At 37.6% G+C, this 19,067-nt stretch overlaps 1 protein-coding gene across 3 annotated transcripts in view; it reads left to right on the top strand.

Moving 5' to 3' along the window:
- Positions 1–19,055, top strand: part of LOC134680039 (aryl hydrocarbon receptor nuclear translocator homolog) — a 45,566-nt gene extending 26,511 nt beyond the window's left edge. For all 3 annotated transcript variants that reach the window (XM_063539024.1, XM_063539022.1, XM_063539023.1), the window contains 3 exons: positions 15,493–15,647; positions 15,801–15,966; positions 16,424–19,055. In XM_063539024.1, the coding sequence (XP_063395094.1) occupies positions 15,493–15,647; positions 15,801–15,966; positions 16,424–16,581 (479 nt within the window). In that variant the 3' untranslated portion in view covers positions 16,582–19,055. The remainder of the gene's footprint in view (positions 1–15,492; positions 15,648–15,800; positions 15,967–16,423) is intronic.
- Positions 19,056–19,067: the final 12 nt, after the last annotated feature.

A 19,067-nucleotide genomic window follows, 5' to 3' on the forward strand; every position in this document is an offset into this window, starting at 1 on the left:
CGCTTATCAATGCCCATGTCTTTAAGATATTTTTTAACAGTTTTGCCGTCAGTTTTAAATTTTCTTCCGAGCTCTCTATAAGATTGTGCGACACGGCCGGCCGTAATTTTCTTTAATCGAGCTCTCTCAGAAACCTTGCTCAAGCTGGAATAGTTTCCAGAACCAGGCTTTCTGGCAGTGGTTTTCATCAAGGCAAAGGACGCCAGAATATTGTAAATAGTGCTTCGACTCTCACCCATTTGCACAAAATGTTCCACCACCTTTGATTTCGGCCATAGGGGATGGCTACTATAGAAATTACATACTGTTTGACGACGGCGTTCTTGTTGATTTACCATAATTACCAAATTAAACAACCAATCTTTATGAGACTTACCAAACTGATTGACAGATATATTGGCTTTACATTGACAACACATATTTTTTATTTAGATTTTTGTGTTTTTATATAACAAATTTTGACCAAATTTCACTCCGCATACGTTAGTGATATAATCAAGTTTTTCAATCTCGTACCTCCCTTAGGCAACTCAGGAAGCTTCGTTGCCTAAACACGGTACTCGACTGAAAAGCTCTATTATATCATAATTGTATAATAGTACATTATTGCAGAGGCCGGGAAAGGGCAATTCGTGGATGAGTTTCGATTTTGTCGGACGACGCCAAGCGGAGCCGACAAAGAAGACGAATCCACGAATTGCTATTCCTGCCGAGGCATATATAGTGCTTTTCTCCAAACATGCGAGGAAATAAGCTAAAATAATTATTATTTAAGCATCAAGCATCACTCAAATCAAACCTTCACATCCAAAATGTCAAAAACAATTTCCCTCTTTAATTAATTTTTAAAAGTTAAAGGCACAAACTTATTCTGCCATTCAGTACCATTCAATATTCGTTCATTCAATATAATTGCGCAATATAGTTTGTCAAACCAACTTTTCAGTCAATAAGAACCAGGAAAACTACACCCATCCTTTTCTTTTGGGTGCTAGTACTAGTGTAAGACAAAGATAGTATGATTCTCTTTGTCTATGTTTGAAATGAGAAAGTCCTTTGACAAACTATGTAAGCTTTATGAACACGGATGAGATTTAAAAAAAATATAAAAATAATCTTTGATTTTATTAAGCAGTATTCGCACGATCATACACGTGAAATGATAGCTGATCGGGTCGTGTAGAAGCGGCTCGCGGCAATAATAATTGGCTGTTTGCGTTTTTTATTATTAAAAAGTAAAAAACACTACAGTAATAAGTTATTACTGTAGTGTTAAAAAACACTACAGTAATAAGTTATTACTGTAGTGTTTTTTTACTTCCCGTCCGCTAGAACAGGACAGCGATAGTTTGATGTTTTTTAGTTAGAGTTTGACATTAACGAAGAACTTCCCGTACTATTTTTGCTACAGTAAGGTGAACATTTCCGAGCATATTGGAGAAAAATACTATTAACTGCACCGGTTGTGCAGCTAGTGCGTGTGGAGTGTCGACTGTAGTGTAGTGTATTAGTACATTATTGTCGAGGCTCGGAAGTAGCTACTTGCAGGCTGAGGATTCGGGGTAAGTAATATAATATATACCAATTATTAATATAACATTCACAAGATATACGCTCACTTTGTATAATTTTGAATAATATAAGTTTTGCATTGTATAAAACCCAAATCGTATAACGTCAAAATGGCTAATTTGTTTTTGAACCACATTCAATGTACATAATTTCATATTGTATAAAACTTGAATTTCATAAAAATTATATAGTCGAACGATCAAAAACTATATCGGTTACTAGATCGAAGAACATAAATGAATAATAATATCCGGTAAGTTATTAAGCCATGGACCAATTTCGTTCTGGCGCTTCGCCGGCCGCTGCCGCGGCACGCTCGCTTCGCTCGCTCGGCTCGCGCACTGTTTGTTCGCAGTTCAACCTAACACTCCTCCTCGCTTCGCTCGTCGTCGTACCTAACGGAGACCTGCTTTAGTAAAGAACAACCGGCAGAAGATACTATTTAGGAATTACTTTGTTACATGTATGATCATATATTTTGGAAGGTATTTTTCTCATGTAATTATTATGTTACAAGAATTTATTATTTAATTTCCAATCTTTTTTCAACAATAAACATTTCATCCGCTGCGCCCTCTAGGTTACTTTACTGTAACATTACGAATCTGCTGACATTTGACACTGACTTTAAGGTGACTTTAAGTACGTAAGTGTGCGTGAATGCAAGAAATTGCAATATTTTGCAGTTGGATTCCGGTAATAACGAAATGAGACAATGTTGAGTTGAACATGTCTCGATTTGGATGTAGTATTTTTTATAAGGACTGTATCGTTTATTATAAATACAAATAAAACCTGGTCTAACTGTTGACGTGTGTATTATTTTGTATTACTATGTTCTTAAGGTATACTCTGGGGGTATTTTTAAGCCATATCTGATATAAGAAGGTTTTACATTTATTTTATTTTAGGGACTTTATGATGATTTTAATATCGTCTAGCAATTGTAATTTGGACAAGCCTATCGAGCTTAATTTGAGACTATTTCACCGATTCCTTGGTACGATTTAAAGAAACAAAAGGTTAATATGCTGCCAAAATATGCCATCCAAGTGTCCTTTTCATGATTGCTCAATTGAACATCCACAGAATAAATGTGGTGAATTTTTATCTTTACATGAAAACGACTTTTTATGCAACATTTTGGATTCCCGTCAATTTCTGACGCCAGCGAAATGAGGGAAACAGCTAAAAGAATCTACCGAAATCCAAAGCCTAACGGACATTCATGGCGTTGAACCATGGCTAGAACAGGTCGATAGAAACGCTCCATGATGGTTATATTGTATACCAAAGTCGGGGTTGTCGTAAGTAACATGCCATATTCTCTAAAAGGCCACCAAGCACAGATCCAAAACTTTTTTTCCAACTAAAAGAAATGATTAGACTATGCCCAGATGTTTCGCTTTACGAATCATATGTAATTGCTGTTTACATAGCACGATTTTTTTTGTGTAATATCTCGTCTTGTTCGCAAACCGTAAATTTTCTTGTAGTATTTGTCCAAAATCGTTGTAGTTACTCGGGAGGATTGGGTAAATATTGTCCAAACCATATGCTTTACGTGATCTCCCAGGACGAAATGTTACTTATTATTAAAGCACTAATTAAACTATATGTGTAATTTTTTAATAAAAATATAATACCAGAAAAAACGGCTAAGTAAAGTTGTATTTATAATAAACGATACAGTCCTTAGTTTTCGCACATATCAACACATCTTATGAAACTTTGTATTTTGGGAGAAATAGTGAAAATCCACAATTCGTGCACAGTGACGCCATCTTTTGGCTGATAATCGGCATCCCATCCCTAGACATCCACCTTAATAAAAATTTACTCATTTCATTGGCCCCGCTTAAATATTTCTTTAATTTGTTTTTAGTATTTGTTGTTATAGCGGCAATAGAAATACATCATTTGTGAAAATGAAACTGTCTAGTTAATCTAGTTATCACGGTTCATGAGATCTTGAGATACAGCCTGGTGACAGACAGACGGACAGCAGTCTTAGTATTTAATAGGGTCCCGTTTTTACCCTTTGGGTATGGAACCCTAAAAAGTGACCAAGGCCTCCAGTGCCCCAGGCTGGAATCAAAGCAGCGTCCTCTGCTATTGCAGCAGGTGCCTGTGCCATTCTGCCACCGGGCCATCCACGGCGGCATAGGTCGGATTTTTCCAAGTATACTTATGCACTACTTACTGAAGGCTTATTAAATATTTTCTGAAAATAATTTGTTTTGTTCTAATAATATATTGGAGTCCTAGTAATAGGGGTCCCGTTTTTACCCTTTGGCTACAGAACCCTAAAAATCAACTTTGTTTTGGTACTACGCTTAACTATGACTCTGAAATTTTAGCAGGAATTAATGTTTTTTTTGTTGTCACCTGTCAAATTAGAATAGAATAGGATAGAATAGCCTTTATTGCCCAAAAAATTAAATTTCAGTACATATTACATTTAAATAAATTCACATTTCATTTATATCAATTAGTTTTTCAATATTTTTTCCTTAGTAACTTTATTAAATAATTTTTATGTCATTGCTTTTTAATAATTATTTCAGTCTGCCTTCTTGGCATAGGCCTCCCCCAGCTCTCTATCCCTTGCCGTCCCTATCCAATTCGGCTCCGCATGCTTCTTTATGTCATCCGACCACCTCATTATTGGTTTCCTTCTCTCCTTTCTCCATCTCTAGGATACCATTCCGCTACCTCTCTATCCCACTTATCTTTACCTTCCCTTGCCATATGTCCAGCCCAACCTTTTGCAGTCAAAAGTGTGAACTGGTCAAAAGAACTTTTAACCGACAAAAACAGGCAAAACCGCTTTTGACTGAGCATGTTGGTCAAAAGTAGTTTTATTCATTTTTTGAGCGTAGCAAAAAAAAATAACCCTAACCTACCTATCTCTGAGAGTACTTTTGACTGATAGTAACAGTCACAATTACTATTAACCAATGATTTTCAGGTAAAACTACTTTTGACCAACACGCTCAGTCAAAAGCAGTTTTGCCTGTTTTTGTCGGTTAAAAGTTCTTTTGACCAGATCACACTTTTGACTGCGACATATATACTATCTATATATCTTATTATATTTAATCTTATATTCAACTTACATTGACTCCGGAGATAACTTATTAGCTTTATGCAGTTAGTTCACTTTCCAATTCACCGATACACCTAAAATTTGATTCATAGTCTAAAGCACAGTTATTAAATATGTCCACAATACACTGTAGCTTTTTCACTGTTTCACACTGTTTACAGTCAGCTGGCACTTAAACTCAAAGTTTCTTTGAACAACGTCATTTTCATCTCGCTCACTTATTAGTTTATCATAACTGCTTCAAGGTTGCTTTCACTTGCATTTCCAGGTAGCTAGTAGTGCATTGACATGTAAGAATATTTAGAACCATTCTGAAATATTAAAATACAACTGAGAGACCGATGTTTATACTAAACACAATACTCCCATGGAACGCTTTGAAGTTCAAATCTCGTTACGTTACGATGGCGTTTGCACTTTGCACTATGTTCGGTGACTATTTTTTATTGTTAACACACACAATACACTATTTAACAGGTTTTTATCACGTATTTTCGAATAAATTAGTAATTCAAAACACCCCAAAGCCGAATGGTGTTGACGTCTAGGCAGTGTTGCAATCGTCTTAAAAGCCGTAACAGACTATCGCACGTTCTGGCTTAAAAAAAAATTATGTAATAATTATACCGGTATACATATCCATATGAAACGAAACTTAATGCAAATAATAACCATTATACATACCGGAGTCATCAAATAAACAGTAATATTCGTCTTGCTTTTTATTTAAAAAAAAAACGACCAACCTAACTTGTAAGCATGTTTGCAGTTTCTAAACGCAACAAACGCTGTCAAATGACAATCAACAAATTGAACATTTGCGTTCTTTGTCGAAATTTTTTCACTTTTAAATGCAAAATACTCGACAATACGAATTTTGCGGATACATGTTCTCGATTCAAAAGTGATATTTTTTCAAGCTCTTTCGATTGAGCATAATTTCTTTTGGTTTTTCCGTCAAAGCGGCTCGCGATTATTAATAAAGACTAGATGAAAACCCGGCTTCGCTCGGGTAAAATAAATTATAATAATAGGTACTAATTTTGAATTGAGTCATTATTTACTTTAAGACTTCAAACCTTCATCAAGGCAGTTACATACCTATCTCATCTCCGATAACTTTAAATCCATAACATACAGTTTAACTCTAAACGTACTATTCCGATATATCTTAAAACAAATATGCATGTAATAAAAAACCGGGCAAGTGCGAGTCGGACTCGCGCACGAAGGGTTCCGTGCCATAATGCAAAAAAAAAAACAAAAAAAAGCTAAATAAAAAACGGTCACCCATCCAAGTACTGACCACTCCCGACGTTGCTTAATTTTGGTCAAAAATCACGTTTGTTGTATGGGAGCCCCATTTAAATCTTTTTGTTTTTAGTATTTGTTGTTATAGCGGCAACAGAAATAAAACATCTGTGAAAATTTCAACTGTCTAGCTATCACGGTTCGTGAGATACAGCCTGGTGACAGACAGACGGACAGGCGGACGCCCCTTTGGGTACGGAACCCTAAAAAACGTAATCTAACCCACGTTAGGTTTTTTAGGGTTCCGTACCCAAAGGGTAAAACGGGACCCTATTACTAAGACTTTGCTGTCCGTCCGCAAACCACAATGCAAAAAAAAAACAAAAAAAAAAGCAAAAAAAACCGGTCACCCATCCACGTACTGACCACTCCCGACGTTGCTTAACTTTGGTCAAAAATCACGTTTGTTGTATGGGAGCCCCATTTAAATCTTTATTTTATTCTGTTTTTAGTATTTGTTGTTATAGCGGCAACAAAAATACATAATCTGTGAAAATTTCAGCTGCCTAGCTACTTACATATCACGGTTCATGAGATACAGCCTGGTGACAGACAGACAGACGAACAGTGAAGTAAACTGAAATAAATGTCATATACCTACTAAGAAAGACCGGCCAAGTGCGAGTCGGACTCGCGCACGAAAGGTTTCGTGCCATTACGCACAAAACGGCAAAAAAATACGTTCGTTGCATGGGAGCCCCACTTTATTTATTTTATTCCGTTTTTAGTACTTATTTGTTGTTATAACTGTCTAGCTATCACGGTTCATGAGATACAACCTACAGACAGACGGATAGAGGAGTCTTAGTAATAGTAGGGTCTTGTTTTTACCCTTCGGGTACGGAACCCTAATAAAGTGTATAGATTTGTAACACAGCAGAGATCTAGTCTTTCTAGTGACTAATAGCCTTGTATGCTTGTTTGCCACCAACATGGCATTTAAAACATATTAATAAAAACTTACTCATTTCATCGGTCATATACAGCCTAGTATTGGCTTTAATATATATTGGGTCTGAAATATTTTTTTTATTTAATTTTTAAGTATGTATAGCGGCAACAGAAATACATCATTTGTGAAAATTTCAACTGTCTAGTTATCACGGTTCATAAGATCATGAAATACAGACAGACGGACAGCGGAGTCTTAGTAATAGGGTCCCGTTTTTACCCTTTGGGTATGGAACCCTAAAAAGTGACCAAGGCCTCCAGTGCCCTAGGCTGGAATCGAAACAGCATCCTCTGCTATAGCCGCTGGTGCCTGTGCCATTTGGCCACCGGACCCCAGCGGCATAGGTCGAATTTTTCCAAGTATATGCACTTCTTACTGAAGGCCCAGCGTTCCACCTGGCCACCCCTAAGGTAAAATTGAAATTATGTAGAATTGGGATTATGTAGAATTAAGCTTCTGTAAAATTGAAATTATGTAGATTTGGGAATCTGTAAAATTGAAAATCTGTAGAATTGGTAATCTGTGATAGGAATCTGTAGAAATGAAACTAAACCCTTAGTAATAGGGGTCCCGTTTTTACCCTTTGGGTGCAGAATCTAAAAATCAACCTTGTTTTGGTACTATGTACTAAGCTTCACTATGACTCTGAAATTGTAGCAGTAAAAAATTAGCTTCATTCAATTCACTGATAAGCCTCAAGTTTGATTCTTTGAAGTTAGTCTAAAGCACAAATATCAAATATGTCCACCATACACTGTAGTTGTTCGCACTGGTTCACACTGGATCATATAATCAGAGTGGAGTCAACTGGTTCTTTAACTCAAGAGTTTCTTTGAATTACTTTTGTGACTTAACTTCACTTTCATCTCGCTTTAGTTTGTCAAGCACATTCCTTCAAGGTTCTTCCTTCCATTCTGAAATGTATAAATACAACTGAGTATACTGTATATAAAATTTGTGTCCCGTCTGGTCTAGTGGGTGGTGACCTTACCTATAAAGCCAAAGGTCTTGGGTTTGAATCCTGGTAAGGGCATTTATTTGTGTGATGCGCCGAGATATTTGTTACCGAGTCATGGATGTTTTCTATGTATTTAAGTAGTTCCAAAGAGACGTTCAGCGCTATCAGCTATGAACTTTGTAACATGTAATGGGTCTCACATATGGAATACAATGGGAACTATTGTCATAAACCAACAATTGTGGCAAGGTTTGTCCAAGTAACAAAATTATGTGAGAAATTATGTATCAACAACAAAACAATAATGAAAGTTGAAACAATTATGTGGTTTGAAGATACTCACGATTTTCGGCATAGGTTTATATATTCTGATTCTATCGACGACCGGTCTGGCCTAGTGGGTAGTGACCCTGCCTGCGAAGCCGATGGTCCTGGGTTCGAATCCCAGTAAGGGCATTTATTTGTATGATGATACAGATATTTGTTCCTGAGTCATGGGTGTTTTCTATGTATTTAAGTATGTATTTGTATATTATATATATCGTTGTCTGAGTACCCACAACACAAGCCTTCTTGAGCTTACTGTGGGACTTAGTCAATCTGTGTAAGAATGTCCTAAAATATTTATTTATTTATTTATTTATTTGTTTTACGCGTTGGTGCCGTGTCATCGTTAGTATTGTAGTCACAAACATTTAAACTGAAAAATAAGTTTTCGTTTTTACCCGTCATTCCCATCAATAATGCATCTGTCATTTTACACAGATAGTGATTATATTATCTTTGCAGAGCAGTGACAGTAGTCGTTTTTTTTTTTAAATAGGCTTTCTACACGCTCGAACCAAACACCTTGCCGTATATCACACGCATGCCGGATCCAAAGGTAATTCAGAGTTTCCGAACGCACTTTTCAATGTCAACCAACATGGCCGACCTTTTGTTTGACATTGATATGGCATTGATTGTCGAAATTTTTTCACTTTTAAATGCAAAATACTCGACAATACGAATTTTGCGGATACATGTTCTCGATTCAAAAGTGATATTTTTTCAAGCTCTTTCGATTGAGCATAATTTCTTTTGGTTTTTCCGTCAGAGCCGCTCGCGTTTATATATAAAAATATAATATAATAAATATAAAATATTTCAAATATCTTTATTTGTAATAATTCCTATAAGTTATGAATGTTATGAAAAAAATAATTAGCCAGTACAAACTTTATATTATTTATTAATATATACGTAGTATGTTAGAGAATTTCTACCATATATGTTATAAACATATATTTTTTGTTGGTAGCCCCAACGTGTGTTATATGTTGTGAATGATATTAAAATTAGATTATATCAAATGTTGGTATATGTTATACGACGCACTCGAGGATTCGTTTTAAACGGACGACCTTGGGAGTCCGTTTAATTGAATCCGAAGCCAGCAAGTAGCCTTCCAGCCGAGTCATATATAGTGCCTTTCTCAAAAATGGTGCAAGAAATATAAATATCATAGAAATATTTTACAAAACCAAAGTTCTTACGTATATATTTTCACAGAAAAAAGTCCTTGCCGCCTTTTTATTTTTTTAATAAAAAAATAGAAGTGTATTTTTCTGCCGAAAATACGCCAACCTATTTGAGACAACTAAATAGTCGCGGTACTAATCATCTGTTTGGCTGTTTAATGGGCTTGTGCCTTCATTTGATATGACCATATCAAATTTTAAAAAGTTTGGAACTCGACAAATAATGGAATTTGTATGCAACATTGCAATCCCAAAAGCGAGACTGCAATGTTTTTAACTTTTTAATTTTTGAGTGACCATAAACTACGCGCTTCGCGACCTATTTTTTAGACGGCAAAGTCGACCTTGCCGTCCATTTTTGAGAAATAGTACATTATTGTCGAGGCTCGGAAGTAGCTACTTGCAGGCTGAGGATTCGTTTTAAACGGACGACCTTGGGAGTCCGTTTAATTGAATCCGAAGCCAGCAAGTAGCCTTCCAGCCGAGTCATATATAGTGCTTTTCTCAAAAATGGTGCAAGAAATATAAATATCATAGAAATATTTTACAAAACCAAAGTTCTTACGTATATATTTTCACAGAAAAAAGTCCTTGCCGCCTTTTTATTTTTTTAATAAAAAAATAGAAGTGTATTTTTCTGCCGAAAATACGCCAACCTATTTGAGACAACTAAATAGTCGCGGTACTAATCATCTGTTTGGCTGTTTAATGGGCTTGTGCCTTCATTTGATATGACCATATCAAATTTTAAAAAGTTTGGAACTCGACAAATAATGGAATTTGTATGCAACATTGCAATCCCAAAAGCGAGACTGCAATGTTTTTAACTTTTTAATTTTTGAGTGACCATAAACTACGCGCTTCGCGACCTATTTTTTAGACGGCAAAGTCGACCTTGCCGTCCATTTTTAGTACATTATTGTCGAGGCTCGGAAGTAGCTACTTGCAGGCTGAGGATTCGTTTTAAACGGACGACCTTGGGAGTCCGTTTAATTGAATCCGAAGCCAGCAAGTAGCCTTCCAGCCGAGTCATATATAGTGCTTTTCTCAAAAATGGTGCAAGAAACATAAATATCAGAGAAACATTTTACAAAAGCAACTAGTCCGGGAGCCGGCTGCATGAAACAAACCTCATCAAAAAATAGAATATACCTACCCTGTAGAGGTACCTGACATTTAGTAGATTCCAACGCACTTGGTCGGCCTAGGCTTAACCTGGCAGATTTTGTACAAATGGCAAAAACGTTGGACAAAAATTCATCAAAAAAAACCTCATCGAAAAATAGAATGAAACATGTATGGTAGGATACCTGACCTTGAGGACAGTAAAAAAAAAGTGGTCGGCCTCACCTTAGCCTGGCAGTTTTTGCAGTCCGACCAGATTTATTGGGTCACGTGAGAGCTACAATTTACCTCATCGAAAAATAGAATGTAACAAACGGATTATAATAGCTAAAATAAGCCTGTTGACGTATGTCTTGGTCGGCCTCACCTTAACCTGGCAGTTTTTGCAGTCCGACCAGATTTATAAAAAAATCATCAAAAATTTTTTATCGATAAATCGTATGAAACTTGTATGGTACGATAGCTGCCTTTGAGGACAGTAAAAAAAAAATGGTCTGCCAAATCCTGTGTTTGCAGGTTCCTGTGTCCGACCAATTTTGTGGTACCACGTGAGAGCTACAATTTACCTCATCGAAAAATAGAATGAAACAAACGGATTATAATAGCTAAAATAAGCCTGTTGACGTATGTCTTGGTCGGCCTCACCTTAACCTGGCAGTTTTTGCAGTCCGACCAGATTTATAAAAAAATCATCAAAAAATTTTTATCCAAAAATCGTATGAAACTTGTATGGTACGATAGCTGCCTTTGAGGACAGTAAAAAAAAAGTTGTCGGCCAAATCCTGTGTTGGCAGGTTCCTGTGTCCGACCAATTTTGTGGTACCACGTAAGAGCTACAATTTACCTCATCGAAAAATAGAATGAAACAAACGGATTATAATAGCTAAAATAAGCCTGTTGACGTATGTCTTGGTCGGCCTCACCTTAACCTGGCAGTTTTTGCGGTCCGACCAAATATATAAAAAAAAATTCAAATTTTTTTTATCGAAAAATCGTATGAAACTTGTATGGTACGATAGCTGCCTTTGAGGACAGTAAAAAAAAATGGTCGGCCAAATCCTGTGTTGGCAGGTTCCTCTGTCCAACCAATTTTGTGGTACCACGTGAGAGCTACAATTTACCTCATCGAAAAATAGAATGAAACAAACGGATTATAATAGCTAAAATAAGCCTGTTGACGTATGTCTTGGTCGGCCTTACCTTAACCTGGCAGTTTTTGCAGTCCGACCAAATTTATGAAAAAATCATCAAAAAATTTATATCGAAAAATCGTATGAAACTTGTATGGTACGATAGCTGCCTTTGAGGACAGTAAAAAAAAAGTGGTCGGCCTCACCTTAGCCTGGCAGTTTTTGCAGTCCGACCAAATTTATAAAAAAATCATCAAATTTTTTTTATCGAAAAATCGTATGAAACTTGTATGGTACGATAGCTGCCTTTGAGGACAGTAAAAAAAAAGTGGTCGGCCAAATCCTGTGTTGGCAGGTTCCTCTGTCCAACCAATTTTGTGGTACCACGTGAGAGCTACAATTTACCTCATCGAAAAATAGAATGAAACAAACGGATTATAATAGCTAAAATAAGCCTGTTGACGTATGTCTTGGTCGGCCTTACCTTAACCTGGCAGTTTTTGCAGTCCGACCAAATTTATGAAAAAATCATCAAAAAATTTATATCGAAAAATCGTATGAAACTTGTATGGTACGATAGCTGCCTTTGAGGACAGTAAAAAAAATGGTCGGCCAAATCCTGTGTTGGCAGGTTCCTGTCTCCGACCAATTTTGTGGTACCACGTGAGAGTTACAATTTACCACATCGAAAAATAGAATGAAACAAACGGATTATAATAGCTAAAATAACCCTGTTGACGTATGGCTTGTTACGGGCGCCTTTCATAAATTCAATGTGGCAGTGTGCGGCAGAATCCACTTGCATCAAATTTGATGCAACACATTGTGACTGGACATTAAGAGATGAAATGTATAAGATCAAATGGTTTGAAGGACACATAACGCCTTTGCGAGTCGAAGAAATAACAATAGGATAATCACTTAATATATGTGAGGTTATCTTGTGTATTTTTATTTATTTTTATTTATTGAGAAGTTCAACAGCGTTTACATTAAATAATATACAAAAAAACATGAGAACTTATAGCATAGCCAATAACAGAACTTCCTGTAATTTATACATAATAAAAAATCATCTGTGGGTAGACTTGTAACTTGTGCTGTACAAGAATCGTAAATATAACTTAATTTGTAAGTCTTTAAGGTACAAGGAAAAAGAGAAAAAATTAATAATAACTGTAAACTGGAAAAAAAATCCTAAAATAGTAGGTATAGCTCTAATTTTGCGTAAACAATAAATAAAAAATAGTAAAATAAAAATACATACATTACCTACATAAACGAGCGAATCTATTAGTTTGTATGCATTTATTGGAATTTATGTGTTCGTGTGTGTGTGTGTGTGTGTGTGTGTGTGTGTGTGTGTGTGTGTGTGTGTGTGTGGGTGGGTGGGTGGGTGTATGTGTGTAAGTGGATGTGATAGTGCGTGACTACCAGGAAAGTTGCTTTGCAATTTGTGATTTGAAAACACGTCTGGAGGAGAAGAAAGGGTCAATGTTTTGGAACGATTTATTATAGGTACGTGCGATTCTACTCAGAATTTAATAGAATAGAATTTTGGCCATAATTGGTACGATGACAGGGAATATGGAATAGTGTGGTGTGACGAGTTCGGCGCGTGGGAGCGCGGAGCCCTAACTGTGACAGCAATCCAACGCAGTCTAGATGCCCGTTGAGAACATCGTGGAGGAACATTTTACCATTTATTTAAATTTTGGAAGGATCACGTGCAGTTTTTCCTCTTATATTACAAGTGTTCGATTGAAAACTAAGCTTTGGTGTATACCTGGATCACCTGCACGTACAAGAAGGCGTTTCATATACGCCCGCCCATCAGATAGGTACACAAAGTCATGATGCGTATGGAATACAGCATGTGTGGTCCTATTCTAGCTGTCACGTGGTATCACAAATTTGGTCGGACTGCAAAAACTGCCAGGCTACGGTGAGGCCGACCAAGCCATACGTCAACAGGTTTATTTTAGGTATTATAATCCGTTTGTTTCATTCTATTTTTCGATGAGGTAAATTGTAGCTCTCACGTGGTACCACAAAATTGGTCGGACACAGGAACCTGCCATCACAGGATTTGGCCAACCACTTTTTTATTACTCTCCTCAAAGGCAGCTATCGTACCATACAAGTTTCACACGATTTTTCGATAAAATTTTTTGATGATTTTTTTATAAATTTGGCCGGACTGCAAAAACTGCCAGGTTAAGGTGAGGCCGACCAAGACATACGTCAACAGGCTTATATTAGCTATTATAATCCGTTTGTTTCATTCTATTTTTCGATGAGGTAAATTGTAGCTCTTACGTGGTACCACAAAATTGGTCGGACACAGGAACCTGCCAACACAGGATTTGGCCGACCACTTTTTTTTTTACTGTTCTCAAAGGCAGCTATCGTACCATACAAGTTTCATACGATTTTTCGATAAAAAAATGTTGATGATTTTTTTATAAATCTGGTCGGACTGCAAAAACTGCCAGGTTAAGGTGAGGCCGACCAAGACATACGTCAACAGGCTTATTTTAGCTATTATAATCCGTTTGTTTCATTCTATTTTTCGATGAGGTAAATTGTAGCTCTCACGTGGTACCACAAAATTGGTCGGACACAGGAACCTGCCATCACAGGATTTGGCCAACCACTTTTTTATTACTCTCCTCAAAGGCAGCTATCGTACCATACAAGTTTCACACGATTTTTCGATAAAATTTTTTGATGATTTTTTTATAAATTTGGCCGGACTGCAAAAACTGCCAGGTTAAGGTGAGGCCGACCAAGACATACGTCAACAGGCTTATATTAGCTATTATAATCCGTTTGTTTCATTCTATTTTTCGATGAGGTAAATTGTAGCTCTTACGTGGTACCACAAAATTGGTCGGACACAGGAACCTGCCAACACAGGATTTGGCCGACCACTTTTTTTTTTACTGTTCTCAAAGGCAGCTATCGTACCATACAAGTTTCATACGATTTTTCGATAAAAAAATGTTGATGATTTTTTTATAAATCTGGTCGGACTGCAAAAACTGCCAGGTTAAGGTGAGGCCGACCAAGACATACGTCAACAGGCTTATTTTAGCTATTATAATCCGTTTGTTTCATTCTATTTTTCGATGAGGTAAATTGTAGCTCTCACGTGACCCAATAAATCTGGTCAGACTGCGAAAACTGCCAGGCTAAGGTGAGGCCGACCACTTTTTTTTTACTGTCCTCAAGGTCAGGTATCTATTCTATTTTTCGATGAGGTTTTTTTTGATGAATTTTTGTCCAACGTTTTTGCCATTTGTACAAAATCTGCCAGGTTAAGCCTAGGCCGACCAAGTGCGTTGGAATCTACTAAATGTCAGGTACCTCTACAGGGTAGGTATATTCTATTTTTTGATGAGGTTTGTTTCATGCAGCCGGCTCCCGGACTAAACGTTCTTACGTATATATTTTCACAGAGAAAAGCCCTTGCCGCCTTTTTATTTTTTTAATAAAAAAACAGAAGTGTATTTTTCTGCCGAAAATACGCCAACCTATTTGAGACAACTAAATAGTCGCGGGTACTAATCATCTGTTTGGCTGTTTAATGGGCCTGTGCCTTCATTTGATATGGCCATTTGAACTTTTAAAAAGTTTGGAACTCGACAAATAATGGAATTTGTATGCAACATTGCAGTCCCAAAATCGAGACTGCAATGTTTTTAACTTTTTAATTTTTGACTGACCATAAACTCCGCGCTTCGCGACCTATTTTTTAAACGGCAAAGTCGACTTTGCCTTCCATTTTTGAGAAAAATATGTTATTGTTGCAGCGGGCAGCGTGGGCATGGGCGCGGGGCCGGGCGCGGGCGCGCGGTCGCCGGGCGCGCCGGCGGGCGCGGGCTACGCGCCGCACTACGCGCCCGACTACTCGCCGCACCGCGTCGCCAACACGCCGCCCGTCACCACCTGGACCACGCTCCGACCCGTAAGTCACGCGTACCGGAGACCCGACACGAGAACGATCCACCGGCGTACGGTTTTATGTCGCTTACAATTTTTTAAGAAATATTTATGCCACTTAACTCGACATACTACAATACAAAAATTATGCTTTAATAGTGCGTCATTTTTTGTCCAGAGCGGTGGAGCCGGCGGCGAGAGCTACGCGTACAGCGGCGAGGCCCCCGCGGCCGGCGCGGGCCCCGCGCCCGCGGCCGACGGCTCGCCCGCGCGCTCCCCGCCCGCGCCCGCCTACCTGCCGCCTGCGCACTACCACCACAACCACCACCCGCACCCGGCACACGGTCAGTATACACGTACAACGGCCGACCGAACGAGGGTTGACTCCTTTGCAGTGCAGTTTGGACCGATCTGTTTTGTAAAAATAATTATTAATGGATTTGCCCGACTAATCGGCCGTCCGAGCGCCGATTAGTCCGCCAAATCAATAGTCGGTACATCACTACTGAACACTCTTATATTATGGAAGTTTCTTCGTGATTTGAAGTAACGTTATGTTCATTCATTCAGTGTTGCCATGTGCTGAATCAATAAATCTTGAGCCGAGTTAAAGATATGACGTCATTGATGTTGCAGGCCCTTTTAGCGTTAGAAATTCACTTTTGAACCGCATTTTGTCCCAATAAATGGTAATATTTATAAGTTATAATATGTATACTAGGGGTAGTATAATAAAATACTGCAAGTTCCCTATTGTAGCATTATAAAGGCGTTCCTATAAACTGAAGTTGTATTTCGCAGGTATGTGGTCGTGGCAGGGCGGCGGCGCAGGAGCGCCGGGCACAGGAGAGAGCGCGGCGCCGCACGAACTGTCGGACATGTTGCAGATCCTCGACCAGAGCGGCGGCGCCGCCTTCGAGGACCTCAACATCAACATGTTCAACTCCAACTTCGAATAGCGCCACGGTTCCCGAGGTTGCCGCCCCGCTTAGTCGCGCGACGCTGCTCCTGTTCGATCCCTGATCGACCGTGCTGCCGGAGACAACTGAACTATCGATGACGCATGAATTCGAAAGACGTGTCGCAGCTTTATTAAAAGACGCTTCCCTATGCGGCGGTTTCCGGTGACTCATAATCAATCATCGACCGCGGTTGACATCAGTTAAGCGTCTGTTTGTTCCAGTTGCCTGTGGTAACACGAAACTCGAGCACTTCCCACGTCCGCGACTCTGCGTGTTGACAATTCAACTAGAGCTTTATCGCGGGATGATATAGCTTTCAATAAATGGCAACCCACTGTACAAATTATGTACCTTACTTTGTAAAAAAACACAAATTCACCATACTCTCTTTTGACGCTATTTTATAATTGCGAATAAGATTGTGGAGACTAGTTAGGTATTGTGTTATCGACCTATTGATTGATGGGCTAAAAGGTAGAGCGATGGATCGGCAGCTAGTTACTTAGCATACGTATATATTTTTATGTAATAAAGTAAATTAAAAAAAAAACATAGGTTAAGATAGACATTTATATGATAGCAATAAGATAAACCTTTTTTTTTATTCATTAGACGGTTTAGACATTTAATTTTTAAGAACAGAAATAAGTTAGGTTCACCTATTCCTGGCTGAGTATACTTTAAGTTTAAATTATCTGACATCAGATAAATACTGCATTTGCTGCTAAAATTTAAATGTTTGAAGGATAACTTATTATCTTATTAATGTTAATATTGCTTTTAAATTGGTACCTACCTAATGTGAGCTTCAATGGAGCTTCATGATTTATTTAGAATTTGTTCTAAACATATTTTGGAAAAATAAGGTGTCACTTTCATGGATGCCAATCAATAACGACGACAACGGCACAGAATATATAATAGTACTACCGTACAGAAATGACGCTTCCTACAAATCCGAAGTTTGACAGCGATTCAGGGACGAATCATGCTGTCCCTTTCTAATGTATGGCACTATCCCTTTCAGCTATTTAGGGTTGTCAGAATTCAAGTTATTATCTCTTATCTGTGGTCATGCACGCAAAGGGACGTCAAGTTGTGTCGACCCTAATAATTGCTCGGAGCTCAGCCGAACGGAGCCTAGAATGCCCGGAAGGAGTAGTGTCGCCCCACTGACAACGGACAAATCTATACGTTTTGCCTGATGACAGTGATGACGGCATATTTTGTAATGAACTGTAACTGTAATGTGCATACGTCGGACTATAGGGGGCAGTTTGAGGGCAAGGTAAGGTTTACAAAAAAATCTTAACTTACGAGTATTATAATGTACCTAGTATTTGTAACATAGCCGTGTTCATAGAACTTGACATGCCCAGTTAACTCATTTGTTTTGTTCCTTTCTCACAGCTGCAAATTGTCTGAGTGACGGATAAAGCCAAACGAACTTTTTCGCCATTTTGACTTATGTGTAGTCCAAGTACGTTTATAAATAACGCAGTTAGTTGCTATGATATTTGGAATTTCACATTATAAATACTAGGTACCAAATACTAAGTACAAATACTCGAAAGTGAATTGATTGATTTGCGAACCTTACCTATCATTCTGACATGCCACGAAAACGCCCGCTGGAGACCGACGTATAATGTGTAATGCCGCATAAATGATTAAGTTTAGTGAATCAAGTATTATATATTATGAATTGTTTTATTATATTAGTTTTCAGGTCACAATGTTTTATTGATGATTGATGAGCGTGACATCAAGCTCTAAATCGAGAAAGACTTTTTTTTATATTTTCCTACATGAAACTTTTATCATGTATTTAATGCTGCAATGAACTTATTACCAAGGGAATATTGAGTCCATATTGATTTTTGTGCTAGGGAACAGTGTTAATAAACTAGTAAGCAATATGTCCGCCGATTCTCACCTTTTAGCCGCATTTGGTATTCAACACATTCTAATAAACCCTTAGCAATTTTTATTTTAAGTTATTTTTAATTACTACTTACATTAAAGAGTATCTATGATAATTATGTATACATTTTCATTGAGAACATATATTTTTAGGGTGGTCCTTATTTCGTCTAAGTTATATTTTTCTTCGGGGCACCCGCTTAATGTAAAATCATTAAAAAACCAGTGTAATATTACATTCAGAATTTTTAAATACATTTAAGGGTCGCTACTCCAACCCCTACCCCACTTTGAATAATTGTTAGATTCAGAAAAAAATTACAATTTTTTAGTGTTAGATTTCACATTAAGCAGGTGCCCCGTAGAAAAATATAACTTCGACGAAATAAGGACCACCTTGAATCTTTTTACCAGAGCCTAACATCCTATTGGGATATAAATAAAGAACTTATACTGGCTCTGATATTATCTTATTTTTAGATCGATAGAATTGAGTATTAAAATTTGTAAAATGAATTTTTCATTAAAATTAAGTACATAAACATTGAGCAAGTTTTTTT

The sequence above is a fragment of the Cydia fagiglandana genome, chromosome 3 (assembly GCF_963556715.1).
Source record: "Cydia fagiglandana chromosome 3, ilCydFagi1.1, whole genome shotgun sequence".
Taxonomy (NCBI): Eukaryota; Metazoa; Arthropoda; class Insecta; order Lepidoptera; family Tortricidae; genus Cydia; species Cydia fagiglandana.